Below are 19,435 nucleotides of genomic sequence, written 5' to 3' on the forward strand. Positions count from 1 at the left end.
AGACCAACATGCTATACATTTAGAACTATTCTTAGTAGGATTTATTTGTATCCTTTTTTTTCAGTTATCCTGGAGCTTTCTGAAATTTTTTTTAAAGGCATGAGAGCACACAGTTACTATGGAATACCTTTCCATACAATGGTATTTATTTATTTACATTTCATAAGTATACATTATAGAACATGGCTCCACTTCATTTTGATCCAGGTACCCACCAAAAAAGAAATTATAACCTTTTTTTTTTGTATTTTACTCACTTTGAATATTATTCAGGTGAGCTGACATGAGATAAAAGATTCCTCAGAGTTTTCTAAAGACTCTCAAACAGAACACTAACATTAAAATTAAAATCTCAAGTTGGCTGCTTTAGTTTTTTTTTTTTTTAGATTTTATTATCAGAACTTCACTTTCATTAGATTTAATCTAGACATGTGGGAATGAAGGTACTGATAAATGCATGTCACACCTTGTGCTGGTCTGATTACCTAAAACACAACTGAAGGGTCGTAAATCGTGTGACAGAAGGTGACAATATGTGAAAAATTCGAAAGGGTTGGAATATGTTTGTAGGGCATGTAGTCTAAACCTTAACTTAAGAAATAAGGATAACAGGTGAATAATAATGAAGAAAATCCTCTCAGTTATGTTACTGTGTGGCATTCCTGCGCATCAACCCTGTCATTTCTGTAAAGTACGTCTTTTTTTTTTCTCTTTGTGATACAAGCAGCAAAAAAAAAAAAAAAAACTGCCAAAAAAAAGCAATAAACCCTTTGGCAAATTAAGACTGTCCCTAAGGGATAATGCTACAATCTAATTGGTCGTCCTGTACGTCAATCAAAATTGTGCGTTACCCAATTGGTTCTCCCCTCTATATTATCGTTCCATCTTGCTCGGTTAGTCTGTTGTCCTCATCCGCGAATTGACGTAGATCCCCTAAATTCGTGGCTAGACGTTGTTGTGTCTCGTTCGAAGCTTTAGAGCCTTGACATTTTAGGGTGCAGAGGTTAAACGCTGCCTATAACATAAACTGACAAAATCTGATAGATTTTATTTTTTTCCTTCTTAGTATTTGAAACTCGACACCGGTGATGTTTCAGCGCCCTGTGCTGCGGATTGATATTCCATTGGAACCGACAATGTGGAGGCTGTGAAAATGTCTACTTGGGAAAAGAAATGATTGCAGTTTAACTAAATAGAAGGAAACCGAGTAACGAGTTATGGTCCACGTTTAAGACGTGAGGTCGGCTCTGTAACGAAGACAAAAAAAGGAGGCGAGGCGACAGAGGAACCGTCTATATTGTCCTTCCTGCGCTTCATCAAGCCCCACACAGTCCGTCCGGGACCACGGGGAGGATTCTATCCCTAACTTTGTTTTTCCCCTTCTTCTGACACACTTCATATCACTCCCCGCCGCTGGATGCCACACAGCTAACTCCAGGTAAATGTGGACGCATTCACAACAAGCGAACTCACGGGAAGTTATTTAGTTAACGTCGGCGTAATAACTTAAGTTTTAGGCGCAGTGGTGAAGTTGTTGCGGCGCTTCAGCCGGTGAAAAGACAAGCGGGGTGTTGGATTTTCTTCACTTATTTCGGTCTCTACTGTCTTGCTTAGCATTAGCAGTCCTGCCTATGATGTTAAACACTTGTCTTTGTTCACTTAAGTGAGCTATAACGTTTTTAGCATTTTGCCGGAGTGAGTTAGCTCCCCTGGGGGGTCTCGGTACTTCTCTGTAGGTTCTATGTTTAAGTGCTAGCCGTTTGCTTCTTTTGTAACAGTGTTTGCGGTCAATATATACACAAATACCTTTAACATTCCAATGTGTTCAAAAATAACTATGAAATAGGCTCCTTGAATAAAAATAAAGACAGATAATGACATGGGTTATTTTCTTCTCCCCACTTCAACCCAACCTTCTACCGTAATAACCTTTATTTATTTACTAGAAAGTGTCCCAGACACTTAGATTAAATTCTGTGAATTGTATACTTAGTAATATCAATATCTGTATTATGACTCTGTAATGTAAAATGAACTTTGGTGGGATGAGTCTTTGTGTTCATTTCGGTGTGAGGCAACAGGTTTTTTTTTTCAGATCCTTTTAAACTTCCCGCAGCATTTCCAAACCCTGAGGTGAAAAAGACCTTTAAATACTGCTGGGAAAACAACAAGCATTCGTGTTTATTTTATTTATTTATTTCGGACGCTATGTTTTCTGTAGCAATTTGAGTAACTTTCCTCCAAATGTCGCCGGCCAAAAGGTGGGGGTGCTCAAGACAAGCTTAATGCAACTTCCATTTGTTAGGAGGGGCTAAGCACTTATCCCCCATTTTGACCTCGGCTCGGTGAGAGATAGAAATTGCTAGATTATGGGCTGTCAGGGTATTGTTCCTGGGCTGCCATCGTGCGAAAACTCTTATTTACAACCTATTGGTCGTTCTATTATATTCACGTTAAGCATATTAACGCAGGAATAGCAAAAGAAGTACCCTAATATTAGTAATATGAGTTCAATAAAAACAAAGAAAACTACATCCCCTATTTTTCCCCCTCTAATATTCATCACATTACTTCTTATTTATGTCCTCCAACAATCCTTATATAATTAGCTAAATGTGTTGGATTATAAGCCCGTGACATTCTTGCATATGTAAGTTAAGATTTATAAATGAAAGACGAAGCAGTATGGACTTTAAATTTGATCAGATTCCTTGGTTGTCATTGTGATATGTTGTCGCCTGTAAATGCATCACTGCATATGACCAAAGCCTCGTGAAAACAAATACTACTAATTAGAAAAAACCTACTTCATTACATTTAGCAGTACAACTTTTTATTTAACCAATACTAAACTATTGCATTAAATCCTCTTTTCTTTTTTTTCAAACCACAAAAATAGATATCAATAAGCTCAACAAAATTAGAGTGGACAAATCGTTCAAACAGCAAAAGTAACAGCCCCATCCGTAATAACAGTATTTAGGTGTTACAACGTTATATATGTTTATTTTTTGTATCATGAGATTTGATGGGCTTATGCTGAAACATTGCATCATCACACAGTGTGATCAAAGGCTCTATCTTTAGTGAAAACCTTTTACAGCAAAAATAAAGGAGGCACAGAAATGTTCCTTATTATGAATGAATACAATATAGTTGCCTTTCAAAAATAAAATTGTCAAAAGATTTGTTGGCAGTGTCAAAGCCTGGACAAATGTCAAGTTAGATTACATCATTTTCCCCAAAAAATGATAAAGCATAAATAAAATGAACTATAACAATTTTTTTTTACATTTAAAAACCCAGCATTTTATTTAAACAAACAGTATTAAATGGGTTTAAATTCTGATAATAATAAGATGCTTTGCTGCGTTACAGGTTCAGTGTTCTTTCTTATACTCAAAAAGCGTTTTAGCCATTGAGAGAGAACCCAGAGATAATTGCATGTTTAATTAACAGCAACCCTCAACACATTTGGCTGTTTTTTTTGGGGGGGGGTCGATCCCCTTACATGGAGGCTTGAAAATAGACCAGTGGTGATAACAAACAAGCAAGGCCTTGAACGCTGTTTATTATTTCCTTATTGAGGGGAAAGGGGGCTGACTCTGAAATGCATGAATCATGGATCAGGTTGTGATTTAAAGAGTCAGCATTGGGTGTCTCATAATCCTTTCCAGATTTGAAAGCTTTTGAGTTAAAAATATTTTGCAAATGAGCCTAAAGACAATAAAATAAAGTCATTCTTAGGTAGCTGTATAGCTGTGGCTGCACGCCACAGCAATCAAGGCTCAAAATCATACTACTTTCCTAAAAATATGCAAATTTAAACTACGCTTCTTCAGAATTCCATTTACATAAAGAAGTGGGATTTATATCATTAAACTTCCCATAGTAACAGCATTTAATCAAATTCTTTACATACCAATGCCCCAAAAGCTAAATTAACAATTCAACCATTTTTTTCCATCATCACTTATTCTAATTTATTGTTTAGACATTAAAATAGAACGATAACAATAAACTATAAATGCCCACCCCTACTCAGGATATTATAAAAACTTTTCAAAAAATATTAAAGGTAAGTCAAAGACAGTAAAGAAAACAATATTTGTTTATTTTTCTGCTCCCTATGTATATGTTATTATGTTAAAGAACAAAAAGTCACATCAGTAACATGTAGGAAACAGGAAGATCATTGTTTTGCTAATAAATGCTATGTTTGTTTTGGCATTCGGTATTTTGACTGGTGTTTCTTTTCCAAGCTTGCAAGTAAACAGTTTACAGTGTAAGAGTAGCATTGCAGTGTTTGAACACAACTGGAAATGTAATAATATTGTGTCATATTTCAGGAATAGCCACTGAAACCCAGTAATTATTGTGTTTCTCAGATGTCATAGAATGTTGCTCTAATGCAACAATTAGTATCAAACCCTTTCTCAGCTAACAGGGTAAATGTGTTTAATTCAATACAGTGTGTCTTCTACAACAACACTGACTTAATTAGCTTTATATCTCACATTCAGTGATGATCCAGTGTAAAATCAAACCTTATCCACATCCAAGTGGAGCAGGACTTATCTTTGATTTTGTCTTGTTTTTTTTATTTATTTTTTTCCTGGGTCCATAGTTTTTAAGATGTTTTCTCACTCCGAGGGAAAATCTGTTTATGCTGCCTGGCCAAAAAAAAAAAAAAAAAAAGCTTGTCTTGGCCAGCCAGCTTTGTTATCACTCTGTAAAATTGAGTGAAAAGATATACTAAACACAGTTGGTTTTGATGTGGAGGAAGCAGCTTAAGTCCAAGAGCTGACTAAAACCAAATGCAGTGTGGATTGTGGCTGAACCATGGTTTGATGTGGGCTACTTTTAGCCCTGCCTTTGCTGTTTTTACTACTTGGCCACAATGCTGACTAAATGGTTAGATGTGAGGGAATGCAACTTTAAAGGTGATTCAGATTGAGATGGTGATATTGCTGTTAGTTTTTAAATCTATTATTTTAAATTCTTTAAAATGATCATATAAGAAAATAAGACACAGCTCCAAAATTTATTTGTGACTGTTCCTTTTTCTAGACAAAAAAAATGTATGAGATCATGAAAAGTGCATACGTTGCTTTATTTACTGAAGTTAATTTTAAATCTGTTTATGAAAAGGCTTTATCTGCTCATTTGTCAATCATCTTTATAATTGTCGACGATGGAGAACCAATTTTTTGCAAGTTTTTGTTTTTATTATTTCTTTTTGCATCTTTTTAACCACAAATGAAAGCTTCCTCTTTTTTTTGTTTGGTAGTTGTGATTTTATTTTACTTCCTTAATGTATTTGTGTGAGGGTCAGCTAGAATATCAAACCAATTTACAGATAGAAATACTTTTATAAGTTAAAATGTAAGGAGGTCAGTTCTTATTCTCTGATCAAAGTCATGGATCCCATTGATTTGCCTCTACTTGCAGTGTAGCCGTTTGAAATGAGCCTTAAATGATTTTTTTCAAGCTGAGCTTCACAGATCTTGCTTTAAATAAACTGAATAATTTTTGTCAGTCCACCCCTATCATTTCAAGCCATGTGAGAAGGGTGAGGGTGGTACATTATGGGAATAAATCGTGACGAATGATTGAAAATTTCTTGGTTTTGTGTTCATCATTTTCTTAATCTTACTCCTAATGAATCAAGTTTTGATGTTTTATTTAACATTTGATGTTGGATTTAAAGAGTCCACATAGGTAAACTTTTGAGGCTGAAATGAGACATTGATATGCTTCTCTACTTTAAGAAACACATGGCAGAAAACAGTCATCTTAACCTGTGTGTTTAACTTGATAAGAATCGAGTTATTGAAGCAAAATGACACCCTGTTGTCCGTGCTTGTCCTTGTAGTCTGTTGCTGAGACTGAAAAAGCCCAGTGAACAGCATCAGAGAATGGCTGCAGTTGAAAACGACAAGGAGCTGAGCGACTTGCTGGATTTTAGTGCGGTAAGGCCTTGTTAAGTCTGAATCCTACCTTGATAATCCGGTTAACTTCAATAATAAGCCATGAACTGGTGATGAGTGCCTTGAAATATGAATGACTGGGATTTATTTTCAATTAGCAATTGATGGATTTAAACAACCATGCCTTTATTAAGCTGTGCTTTTCTTGGATTTGTCTAAATTTTCCTTGTCACAAACCGTAGCTGAAAAGCTTAGGTTGGCTGTTGTTTGTTGCAGTTGTTAGGAAAAGCACACAGGACAGTTTGGATTACCATCTGATCAGCGTTTGCATAAACATCGAGGGAACATTCAAATGTTTTATTGCCTGGCAGTGGTTTTACAGATTTATTGCTCTCTTTTCAGATGTTTGAACCTCCAGTTTCGAATGGAAAGAACGGGCCGACTACTCTTGCCAGCAGTCAGTTTGGAGGTCCTGGTAAGAGACAATACACAAAGGAAACAGTTTGTTTGTCTTTCCTTCACTCAAAGTCTGTGTCCGTATATATGTGTATATATATATATATATATATATATATATACATACATATCTTTTGTGGCGCTTCTGTGACTTTCTAAAAATAATTCCATTAGAGCTGGTCTCCAGTCTCACTACCCCATTTTTATGCTCTACCTTTCTTTCCAGTTGTAATACAATAAAATGTTGTTCCTGTTTCACAGATTTCGTTTCTCATAAATTTTGGTGTATATTAAAGATAAGTGTGGTGAGCTTGTTTGAAGGTATATTGATCAAATAAAGAAAATTATAATAATTTCCCTCAAAGGTTTCCCTCCCCTCAATTATTTTTCTCTATTGTGCAATTCATTTTGCCTCCATATCAGTCATTACCTTTAGAACCTATATGGTCATCACAATCTGATATTATTATTGTTATTAGTTTCAAGTAACTTGGCTTTACCAAAAGATGACAATAATGCCTAGAATCAGACGGTGTTGGTATTAGTTTTGTATTGTATCTGGGCGGTGATGCTATGCAGATCCTAGTCAGTGTTTCCCTACTCTGCCAGACTCACTATTAGCAGACAAATAGAAATCTCTGCCTTCTTTGTATTTTTTTGGAGGTGCATTAAGTCTTTTAGTGAGCAATAGAAAGAAACACGATATTCAAGGGGAAGATCAAAGATGGCACGTTTGGTTGCTGGGTGGGGTTACTGGGGGCTCTATTTCATCTATTCACAAGAAAGCCGCTTGTGTGTTCTTCTGTAAGGATGAGGCGCGCACTTACAAAAGAGGCATGTAGATGTTATCAATTCAACGGCTTCTCATGAGGCACCTATAGCCCTGGGGAACCATATCAGAGTTCTTACAACTGTTTGAACAAGTCTCCCCTCATTTCTGTCTCTGAAATGCCTAAACCAAGCTTAATAGTTACCCCCCAAAAGCCTTTTTCATTTTGTTTTATTTTCTGAACATGCAGCAGTAGCTTTTACAACATAATGATAAATAAATGCAACCCAAAATAGAAAATAAGAGGTGTGTTTTTAATAATGTTTCCCAGTGATTTGTTTCCTATGTTCAAAATTAAATCTAATGATTTGTTAGACTCTTCCAAATTAAACTGATTTGGCTAATTTTTATTACTAAAGCTAAATTGTGTTGCCCAGATGAGTATCAGTGACGTTACAGAAGATACAACGAAAACACTACTCCTTAGCTTACATAAAATTTGTATAGAGTTTGGATATACATCCCTGATTGTGTACTGGGCTTTATTGTATAATTTCTAAAATTAGGGCCAAAACTCTTATCCTGAATGAGTTTGTAATAATCAGTAGTCTTACATACACATTAATTCAAAAATGGACTAATTACTTCTATAAAGACATGCCAAAGTTATACTTCAAAACAATTCCCATTCATACGTTCCCTGTGCTTCATCTGGTTATAGTGTTTTAGTAATGCAGCATTTCCCCACACCCATCTGCCCACTGACAGTGAGGTGTCTCACAGAACCTTACTACATTATTATCCTGACAACAAAAACACATTTTTCTGCTAGGAATAATTTAGTTAAAATAACAGACAGTGGTGGTGTGAATCCAAAAGGCGAGCTTTAATAAATCACTCTATAAATAAAACTCTGTTTTTTAGGCTATAGGCAGCGTGTCTGAGTGCACGGTGGCAAGCCAGATGCCCAGTTAATCCCAGCAATAATAATGGACTTTATTTACGACTAGTGTTCGTATAAAAAAGTAGAAAGGCTGAAAGTAAACACCTTTGCTAATGAAACAGTTTTAAGCTACATGCAAACATGACAATTTTTATATAATATGTTTGCTTAAATCTTTGGATCAGAATCACTTAAGCACTAAATATGTTAGAGTGAAACATCATTATAATTTCAGTATTCAATATGTTTTATTGTTAATTGATACTTTTTTTCACATATAGCAAGTATTTTTGTTTTAATTCAATATAGTTTTAAAAAAAAGTATTTATACCACAGGTAAATTTTTGTTTGGCTAACTGACAAAGTTAAAGTTTTGGAGCGGCCAGAATCCAGAGTTTAATTTAACTGAAAAGCGGTGGAGGGACCTAAAGATTAGAGGAAAAACTCCAACCTTGAAGCCCCCAGCTTCCAAAAGCTAAATCATCCTAATATCTGGGGAAACATGCAAAGTGCAACCATAAGAAGGGCTAATTTGCTGTAACTGGGACAAAGGTTTTTCCCTTGATTGTTAAGGACAGTGTATGTCATTTACAACATGCCATTTTTCAAATGAAATATGTAAACCTTTTTTATTATTTTACCTCAAATTTGAGTCCTTATATTTTATTTTATTAATGTATTAAGATAATGCTTTTGTCCTATCATAAAAGAAACATTGGTTTGATGGAATAATGTAAATTCACCAGGGTATGAATTATTTTGGACTAAACTGTTTATAGTGATACCAGGGAAAGATCAACACATTTTTGATGATCTAATACATGCCTATTACTACATCGAATCATGAGAAACTTGATTTAAAAGAGTCTATATGGATCCTAATACCTAATAATAATAAAAATAATAATAATACTTTATTTTATACTGTCGTAATTAATGTTAATAAAATTTTTACATCAACATATCTCATTTTGCTCAATAATTTGTTTTTTTTATTATTTGCATGGGTTAGATTTGTATTTATGTGAACGTTTGCTGCATCTTTTTGTGCTCTTTATCAGAGATTTCAGTAAGTTTCATAGTGATTAAATACAGTTCTTTTTTTCTGCTGTTTCATTTTTTAGTTCACGAGAAACCGAGACTTCTACCATGTATTTTTAGGGTGGTATGGTTAGAAGTTCTGAAGGGAGAGATGATGTAAATTTGCATGAAAAGGTTCCTTGTTTCAAGCAGATGTGAAACTGGATCTTAAAAACTCAGGTGGGAAAGTTACATGAATGTCTGCTGTGTAAAGCCTCAATACCTGTTAGACACCAATGTTTAACATAATAATGTTCAATGTTCAACATAAGCTTTGCTCCTTATGTTAAAAGGCTTGTGTGGCACATTGTCTTGGGCTGAGGAAGTCTCCTGTGACTAACAGGTTTAAAAACTTAGCCATGTGTCATTGTACATTGTTTAAGATTTCATTTATGGTGCTGACTCCCCTGAGATTTTATCTGACATCACACTTTGTGTCTGCGTGAGTCATTTTTCCAGGGGAAGGAAGAAGTTGTGTAGACAAACGGCACGCTCGTTTATAGCTGGCCCGGGGCAATGTTCCTGTAAAAACCAAGACATGTCTGCATGTTTGGTCAATATATCTGCCTGCGTTTCAGTCATGAAGCCGGTGACTCAGGCTGGCTGCCTGTTTCCGATAGCCCTGTCTGTGCTGTGTAATTATAGACAAGGCAACCTTAAAGGGGTGTTGCATGCTAGGAGGAAAAGTGCGTTGGGGTTCTCGGGAGAATATGTCTGTTACTCACTCGCTTTTTGTTTTCCTTTGGTTTTAATATCTTAGTCTGTCTGAGTTCCTAACAGTTGATATTTCTATCCTGATTTTGGCATGTCCTATCGGTATAATGAACGGTAATATGTTAGAAATAATGTTTGCTGTAATGCATCATTGGCAATCAGCACTATGATCTGGTAAAGCAATTTATTTTGGGATTAAATATTTGTCCATAGAACCTAATGAGCTGAAAGCTTGCCGGATGGAAACGATGGGCTGTAAATGCATTTATTCACCAGATGTGTTTGAGGCCTTGGGTAGATTTTTGGGTAATATACTATATGTATGATATGTTTTATTATATTAAACAAACTATCTGATTTAAGTTAAATATAGAGAAAGGCAACCTATTCCTGCTGCTATAAGAACAATTTAAAATATTCACTTGTATAGTTTTTTTGCTACTTTAATTTCTTATTTTATTTCCTAATATTTAGATACATTTTTTGTCAGAGATGGAAAAAAAATATATACAATGAATGTCTAGAAATGTGGAAGCAGTTTTCTAATTGCAGAATATCATAACATTTTGCCTGTTTGATCTTAAGAGTAGCAAAGTTAGTATAAGATGATACCAATAAGTTTGAATGATATCTTCTTGGGCAGCCAACCCACAGTCAGCTACTTTACTCATTTGTTCTCATAGCTTACCAAGTGTTGGTTTTGGAAAAAGAGTGTTATTTAAATAATGATAAAGACACTGTTTTATTTTTCTACTCCAGAACTCTCTGTGCTTCTTATGTCTGGGAACATTTTTAAGCAACAGAAGTTTTCTCTCCATCTGATAGGAAGCTAGCAACATGTGTGTAGCGCAAGTTTAACGACACAGGAGCCATGATCAGTTGCAGTTTGATACAACCTGCGTGCTACATTTCCCAAATAAGTATTGGTCTCTTCTGATTTGTTGACCTGTAAGGTTTGACAAACGAATGAGCTCCTTCAAGACCCTGCTCTCTGCTGCAATGCCTGCTGTGGAATGGTATTTTTTTAGCAGCTAAAGGGGTTATTATCCTCCATGTTGTGCAGTTTGGTACACTTTCATTATGTGGATCAGCTGATTGACCTAAATGAAAATGCCTCATTGTCTGTCCTGTGAGTGTATGTCCTATATTGTTGTTATATATCTGTTTGATATTGATATTTCTTGATTTTAGTCAGTGATTAGTCAGGATTGTGAGATGTTTTACAGAAGCAATGTCAGCAATATGGTCGTTTTCACAGTGTGGTAGGTAGGGTAGGCCAACACCTATTTATAATAAAAAAAAAAAAAAAAAAATAGCAAGTTGATCAGAACAGAAATTTAAAGGATATTGATACCAGCGAAAATGTTCCATATCGGTGTACCTCAGTCATTACCAATTTATCAATACACGCATCATGTGAGTGACAAAGAACAAATATTCCATTCTAATTGGAAGCTGTTTGTCTTTCTGTCAAGCTGCAATTTGAAAGATATAACTAAATGAAAACCGTAATATATAGGTAGTAGGTGAGCTTGATGAAGTGGAAAAACTGTTTTAAAAGCTCCAAGGACAGAAAGACTACAGAAGGACTAATGAGTGCAAATTGATGCCCTAGCATGTAGTTCATTTCAGCTGCATTCATGAAGCAATTTATTCTGTGTTTCTGTGACTGAGTGAAAACGTGGAATTAGAGGTAAAATTTCCAAATATTTTAATAGACTTAAGCCTTTTATTGTGTTTGAAGGTGACAGAAATCAGTAGGAGGAAAGTTGAATGTGTGTTTTATTTTTTTTGATTGACAGTCAGCCTGGTAGACAGACATAGAGAGGGGAAATGAAAACTCCTTCTTCATCTCTTACTCCGCTGGTGTCGTGTAGATCACACTTGTCACTGCAGTATAGCTGCTTTTGGCTCTATACGGAGCCATTATTTTTGTTCTACTGCTGATGCTGTCAGGATTCTAGCACCCCCTCTCCCCTCCCCTCCGCTTAGCTTTTTAATTAGACAACAAAACAAAAAATATGAATATTCATAGGGCTAAGCCTCATTAATATGCACAATTATGCAAATCTGAGTGCAATTAAGCTTCAGATTTCCCCTAGAGATGCTGTGTTGCAGTATGAGGAGAGTGAGAGCAAGGGGATGGGCAGAAATTTCTGCTTCACAAATCCTTAACATCTCTTTCTTCCAACACGCGCCACCTTTCTGAAAGCTGCTTCGACCAGCGCTAACACATGGGGGCCATGTGAGTTTTGAGACATAGAGCCTGCGTTAAGACGAAGGTGTGGGCCTTATGCGTGACAATAAATGGGTTATGAATGACTGTTGCCATGGTAAATGTAAAGGAGTGTAGTAGGAGACCGAGGAATGTCGTGGATAATTCTGGAAGCTTTGCACTGGGTGTTAATTATTCAAACTTCCTACAGCTCATATCCAGACTATGTGACAGCACTGTCACTGTGCTGTCTCTCTGTGAGCTTTGAAGTGAAGCTTTTCAATTGAGGTTACTTAAAGGAGCCGGAAAAACTGCTATCAAAGCAATTCATCGCTTTTTCTAGTGACACATCTGTTGCAATACAAGAACATAAATCTGTGATCACATTTTTTTGTTTTGTTTTTTTACTGTTTACCTGACAAAGTTTTTCTCCTGCAGGTATAGATGACAGGAGAGGGTCCACCAGTCCTTGGGGACCAGGGGAACAGACTAGCCCATCTTTCAACCAAGGAAGGGTACGAATTATTATAGCCCTATTCATTAGACTCAGACATAGCGCAGAGTGCAGATGTATTATTCTTCATAGTAAGCATGATTTACCACCTTATACCGCTTCACCACACAAAGTGTAAATTAATAAAGTGTCGTAGACTTTAACATTACAACTTTTAATACTGTTAGATACCTGGCTTCCTTATATCAGAGTTTAAGTTGTAACCCATATGATTTGGCAATATGATAATGAAGCTTTATAAAAATCAAGAGTATTTTTTTTATTTTCTGGTACATGAAATAAAAATGAAAGGATCTCATCGTTTTATTTTGATGGATGTATAGAAATCTGTGTGCTGTTTGATAATGAGTTATTGGGCTTACCACCCAAAAACCTCTGAGGGAAGCAGCATGGCAGAAGCTGTAGTGACATCACTGCCATGTCCACTCCATTGCTCTTTTTGGCAGTTGTTTAATGCAAGCCTTATAATTTGTTCTCCATTTCACCTCACTTGTGCTCTGAAAAAGAAACCGATCCGCTAACCAGAGATTAGGATCAGCCTATTTTCTGTATTTGATTAGGTCAAATTGTGAAAATATTTTTTTCTACTTTGCATAGTGTAAAAAAAACTAAAAACTTTTTTCATGTCCAGTCTGTCTGTATAAGTGACCAGCATATGCTTCAATCTTAGTTTAGTAAAAGTCAGATAAACAATAGAAAAACATGCTTCAATGCTTAGATACGAATACTAATGTTATTACTTTTTCTGTCAGACAACCTTCAGCATATTTGTTTTTGTCTCTTAAGTCTCATAGTCAAAATATCTGTCAATAATCTAAATCTGTGAGTCGGACTTCAGTGATAAGGAGACTTCTGTATTGGCTAATAAATAATAGATCCATCCAGAATCAAATCCTATTCTTATACTAACATAAAATGTAAGATGTATTAATATATGTGTTTATATGCATTTGTAGATAAGAAAAAAGAGATTTGAGGCCTTTTTAACCTCACTGATATCTTTGATTCTATTTCTTTCCATTAGGTTTATGAGGAGGGTTTGTACAGTGAGAGAGAAAGCCTGGCCTCTACCCCAGTATTTGGATCAGGGATCACTGGTAAGAAGATTTAAATGGACCATCACCACTTTCAAATCATTCGTCCATTTTTGCAAATGAAAGCTAACTGGTTAAATCTCTGTCAGAGTCGGACTAAGTAATGGAAGAACGTGTTTAACTGTAGCAAAGACTTCTGCATCAATGGACAGTGTGACTGAACAGAACAAGGAGCAGTTTGTTTTAGAGGGCAGCCATTCACAAGTCCAACACTCATGTAGCAGTTTAGGGTAGCGCATATTTCAGGATGAAGGGTGTACGGGGAGGATGTGGAGGAGGGGCTTGTTTGTGTGTGTGTTTTTTCAGTAAGGGAGGGGTGGGGGTGTAAAGGGCACCCATGCACAAACAGGGCTCTCCCTGGGGATAACAGTGGACTAAAGCTCCTCTCTGTTTAACTGTCAGTTGAGGGGCCAGAGGTTGACTACAATTGCCCCAGACACATTTGTGATGATTCCATTTGTTTTAATTTTTGCTGTTCAGAGCCATAAATAACACAGCATATATGTTTGTGAAGCAAACGGGATGAAAAGTTGGTTGTGTCATTTAACAGATCCATCAAAGCTGCATTTTTACAATCCTCGCATGTAAATGTTTTGGTTTTTATTTCACAGGGAAGGCTCAGCGAAGCTCTTATTCATCATTTGGGACGCAGGTAAATTGGTTTAATTTTCTTTTATGAGGTTTACATTTTGTCACTGGGCAACACAAACATGCAAACAAATAAATACATATATTAAACTTAAAGCCCTTTTTCAGAAAATGTGTTCAGAGCGTCTTTTAAAGATTTATTTTTAGCGGATTTCCAGTCAAGTTGTAAAGAACTTCTTAAACTTCAGCAAAAAATTGTAGAATCACATAACGCAACGCAGGTGTTAACATAGCATTGACTTCCCAGCTGTGGGCAAATATTTAGAACTATTCAGATTCACAATAATAAAAGTCACAAATGTATTAACTGCTCTAAATCATGTGAGCATAACAGCATAAATGCAGAATTGTTAGGATGAGTCCACCGTAGTGCTGCACACCATTAGTCCAGTGAATCTGATTAATTATACCTTTTTCATCCTTATCGCAGTTGTAGAACCATACTTAGAATTTCCTCGCAGTTCATACCTAATGTGTTGTGTGCTCCTTTTTTTAAACCTGAACCCTAGATCTACTCTAATGGTGGTAAATCTAGCTCACCAGGTCAGCAAAACACAAACCCTAGTTTATTACAACAAACAGCTTTTTTAAGCCAAAATTGTATCCAAGAAAACATCAAGTTTTTCTTTATGTAGACATTTTCTTATGCTGTTTCCTTTTTTTTTTCTCTGTAAACTGTCTGTAGCCCGGTTTTATGCCAAGTGAGTTACCCCTTCCCAGTCCTGATAGCCTTTCTCCTCCTGCTACCAAGTCCAATTCCCAGCTGTATTCATCCTATGAGAAGAGGAGAGCATCACAGGACCTCACTGGTAAGATTACAAGAAAAAAAAACAACAACATTTTTTAATAGTCTTTTAGGGATATAACAGTCATTAGACACTCATTTGTTTTCACAGATTTTGTTTTGCAAAGTGATCTATATATTTACCTTTTACCTAATTTTTTAAGCAGTTTGGTGTTTATTTCTTTTAAGGAAGGAAATTCAGCTTTAATTACTTCTAAGTTTAAAGAGCTGTAAAACTTTTGCTGGTTACTTTTCTGATCAGGTAGTTATGAGGCAACATAAAGGCTAATAGCTTGGAAAGGAAGAAAGAGATATAAATGAAAACTTCTATTTTATAATGTGTAGTTATTTTATCAGTAGATTTAGCGATGTTTCTTGACTGTTTATAAGCAGACTTACAAGGTTTCCCTTTTGAATCTTTCCCAGCAGAACCGCAGCCCAAAAAGATACGAAAGTTGCCACTTGGCCTTCCTTCCTCAGTAAGTAAAAGCTTCAAGAAAATATTCAGCTTTATGTTACACCTTAGTCTTTAACAGTCATACAAATAGCAATTTTCTGGCATTCATTTTGATGAATGAGCTATGATAGGAGCAGTGCAGACCTTTCAGATTGTACAGCTGTGCATCTGCTGCAGCAAAGTCCAAAAGCAACAGTGGGACTAGCCACTTATTTACCCAGTCACTCTTTTGCAGCATATATATATATAGTATGTTGTATTTTTGTACCATTGGCTTTGTGGCTACAGTTCTTGGTTTCTGCCAAGTATACTCCTCGAATCACGGAGGAGAATTCATACTTGAGGGGGTTGATGGTTCTTGTTCCCCTATCTTTTTTTCCTTCCTCCCTGTTTCCCTCCATGGACACCCTATTTCCTCATTTATTTTTTCTCTGCTCCCCCCAACCTCACACAGCCTTGCTCTCTCTCCCCTCTTCCACAGCCATAAACAACAGCCCTCCCCTTTCCCCCACTCCCTCCCCCATTCCTCTATCCCAGCTGCCAGCAGAGTTGGCTGCCGTCCAGGATTCGGCAGATGGTTCAGTAATTAGGAGTGCATCTCTCCCTTCCCTCTTCTCCTTTTCCTTCTCTTTTCCTCTTATTTTATTTTCTCTGTTTAATCAAATCACAGAAGAAAACTTCACTTCGCTCTGATCAGAGTTTTACGGGCATACTTCATTTCATGATTTGACAGAGCTTCCATTGATAGAGAGGTGCTAAAAAAACAGTGGCTCCTTTATTTCCATTTCAATATGCAGATTATTTTTGATTGGTTAAAACTTTATGAAGGTGGTGAGTTACATGCTAGTTTTTAAAAGCCTAGCATGATCAAATATAAATGAGACGGTAGATGTGAGCTTATAACAGCCAATACATTTAAAACTCTGATCCATCTAAAGAAATTTGTCTTTAGATACATTTCCAAACCAGATGAGTAAAATGCATATTAGCTGAGGAGGGATTTTAGCTTTTATGTTGGTCATTTTTGCAACTCCAGCTAAGCTACACATGGTTTATTAAAGGTTTAAAGCAATAACTTTTACATAAACTCTTCAAAGATAGTGTATTTTTTGTTTATAATAATAGAAAACATTTATTCCCATCTGAGTTATAAACAAGAGATTGTTTCCTTTCTTTTTGACTTTCTTAAAAGGAAGAAGTTTTCATAAGAGTCAGATTACTCTGCCTTTCAGCAATCGGAAAAGCCCAGATTGTGATATTGTTTTTAAAAGGTTGTCATTGTTTAGTTTAAATCAATTAAATAAAATAAGTTTCACCCCGGAAATCAAGACTGCTTGTGTGACATCAAGGTTGTATCAGAAAGGAGGAGACAAGTTCTTTGTTCCCTAGATTATTATTTTTTTTTTTTGGTCAAAAAAATATTTGAACCAACCCCAGAGCAAAAGCATAAAGATGCTGACTGAAGCTGAGTTTCATTACCAACTGTCAAAATATAAAGAAATATAAACTGAACATCATTGATCTCACAATGGAGAAATTAACTCTCTGCATTTAACCCATTCCCTTGGGGAGGGGAGAGCTGTTGTTGTGTGGCGCCCGGGGAGAAGTGTGGGGTTAAGGGTCTTGCTCAGAGACCCAGAGTGCAGGCTGTGGGGATCGAATCGGCTACTTGCCACCTTCTCAGAGCACAAGTGCACTGCTCTAACCACTAGGCCAACAGTCCCCCTATAAAATCACACTGTACCTATTCTTATCCAATTAGAAGCCCTTACTCTAAAAGCAACATAAAAAGACAAATCACAGTTTATAAATGCTTCGATTTTTGGTCTGTTTAAACTAAACCGGAAAATTTTGATGATGTAGACCACATATATATTTTTTGAAAGAAAACAAAGGGAAGCATGGAAGTCTAATGAAACCATCCCAGCAAGTCCATTGGTCGCAGCATCATGCTGTGTTTTTTAGCAGGAGGGACTGGTGCATAAAAACATTATGTGGAAATATTGAGGTAAGATCTCTAGAGATACTTCCTCGAAAGCAGGAAGAATTGTCCTGAGATCTGTGAATTCAAAAACTCAACAATACACGACATCCGGCTGAAGCAAAACAAAATGTGGGCCACTGAAAGTCTAAATGGAAAGCTATGAATGAATAGAGCATTGAAGCACAATAGATAAAAAAAAAATCTAAATCAAATTTACTTGTATAGCCCTTTACAATAGCCAAATGGTACACAAAGTGCTTTACAACAAAGCCATAAAACAATACATAACACATATAAAACATACAGGTACAATTAAAAGTGCTGTATTGGTGCAGTGCTGCAGGACATTAAAAGCCTTCCAGAGGTGCATAGAAAGGAGCACACAGAAAGAGGACATCTAAGAGACAGTATTATCCTAGTCAGAATTAAATGCTAATTTAAAAAAGTGGGTTTTAAGCTTTTTTTTAAAAAAAAAGGCTGAGGTCAGTAGTGGTGCGGATGAAAAACTGTTTTAATTAAAACAAAGTCATTATCTTTTCAGACTCTAAACCCAAGCCTGATATATATAATATATATGGACAGGTCTGCAAATGTATAACTCAGTAAAGCAGGCCTACTTTACACCAATTCTGTCGGGAGGAAATATCTTAAAATATGGCTAGAAGCTTGTGTAGTCATGCAGTGTAAAGGTAATTCTTCATGATCTATAAACACACTTTGGAAATGCAGGCAAACTACTGGACTTTTAGAAATCAGAAACATTTTCTCATAATTCTGGAAAAAACAATTTGAAAAATCGTTGGGCCAATCTGAATGATCTAGAATTGTCTGATTTAATATAAGTTTGAAGATAAAGTGGTGATTGTTTTTTAATGGGTGTATGTAAACTTTTGGTTTGAGCTAAGGGGTGGTCCACTTTTGTTGTTCTCTCAGATCCTGGTCTGTCATTTCTTCATGTTTCACTTTTTTTCCAGGTTTATCCAACACCCACTGGAGATGATTTCAATCGGGACACTTCTTGCTTCCCAGCCTCCAAAGCAGGAAATGTCTACCCATCTTTCTACGGGCAAGGTCAGCTGAAACAATATTTTCCTCTGGAGTCTCTACATGTTCTTTGTGTTTAGATGAAAAGTTTAGTCTGGCAAAGTCAACAATTTCCTGGAATTTTCCTTTGAAGCAGCTGGGAAAATCATCCAGTTTTAGGTAGAGTGTGTACAGATGAACTGTAGGTGCTGTAGTTGCAGCAGGACACTGGAATTATATGTTAAACCACAGCTGAATAAAGTCGTCGGGCTAATGTGACATGTCTCATATGTGGTCTTCATTGTCTTCTCTCCTGTGGATGGTTATTGCTTTCCCTTATTTTTTTTCCCTTTCTCTGCTGAATGCCCCCCTGACAGAAGGCCTCCACCCGCCCTCTGATCCTTGGGGCTCTGCTGGGTCGATGATTCAGCCTGGTTATTCTGCGGTGTTAGGAAACTCCCCCCATCTGGGCCAGCATGGTCCATTCACTGCAATCAACCCTCAAGACAGAATGGTGAGCTATTTTTTATTTTTATTTTTTTTCTAAAATGTTTCAAATCTTATATTTGTAATGAAGTATTTCATATATATATTTTAAACTATGTTGGATCTGCTCTTTTCAGAAACGGCATCCCCTTCCCCTCTCCCCGCAAAACTACCCCCTACACGGCAGTGAGGTGAATGGAGCTCATCCTGCCAGCTTCCACACAGGCTCTAGCAGCTTCGGAGTTCCCAACCATACACCCCCTATCGCTGGCACTGAAACTATTTTGGGTAAATCAAAATGTTTAAGATATATTTACATAGCTACTGCTGCCCTAAAT

The 19,435-nt window shown here is 36.4% G+C and overlaps 1 protein-coding gene across 10 annotated transcripts in view; it reads left to right on the top strand.

Annotated features, from left to right (window-relative positions):
• Positions 1 to 929: 929 nt before the first annotated feature.
• Positions 930 to 19,435, top strand: part of LOC107096961 (transcription factor E2-alpha-like) — a 29,449-nt gene continuing 10,943 nt past the window's right edge. For 3 of the 10 annotated variants that reach the window (XM_015393888.1, XM_015393886.1, XM_015393891.1), the window contains exons 1-11: positions 930 to 1,438; positions 5,876 to 5,972; positions 6,333 to 6,405; positions 12,546 to 12,622; positions 13,646 to 13,718; positions 14,327 to 14,367; positions 15,049 to 15,172; positions 15,574 to 15,626; positions 18,563 to 18,659; positions 18,989 to 19,125; positions 19,235 to 19,385. In XM_015393888.1, the coding sequence (XP_015249374.1) occupies positions 5,919 to 5,972; positions 6,333 to 6,405; positions 12,546 to 12,622; positions 13,646 to 13,718; positions 14,327 to 14,367; positions 15,049 to 15,172; positions 15,574 to 15,626; positions 18,563 to 18,659; positions 18,989 to 19,125; positions 19,235 to 19,385 (880 nt within the window). In that variant the 5' untranslated portion in view covers positions 930 to 1,438; positions 5,876 to 5,918. The remainder of the gene's footprint in view (positions 1,439 to 5,875; positions 5,973 to 6,332; positions 6,406 to 12,545; positions 12,623 to 13,645; positions 13,719 to 14,326; positions 14,368 to 15,048; positions 15,173 to 15,573; positions 15,627 to 18,562; positions 18,660 to 18,988; positions 19,126 to 19,234; positions 19,386 to 19,435) is intronic. The other 7 variants (XM_015393883.1, XM_015393885.1, XM_015393893.1 and 4 more) reach the window with 6 other exon arrangements.

Source organism: Cyprinodon variegatus, unplaced genomic scaffold (assembly GCF_000732505.1).
Source record: "Cyprinodon variegatus isolate N-32 unplaced genomic scaffold, C_variegatus-1.0 Scaffold661, whole genome shotgun sequence".
Classification (NCBI taxonomy): Eukaryota; Metazoa; Chordata; class Actinopteri; order Cyprinodontiformes; family Cyprinodontidae; genus Cyprinodon; species Cyprinodon variegatus.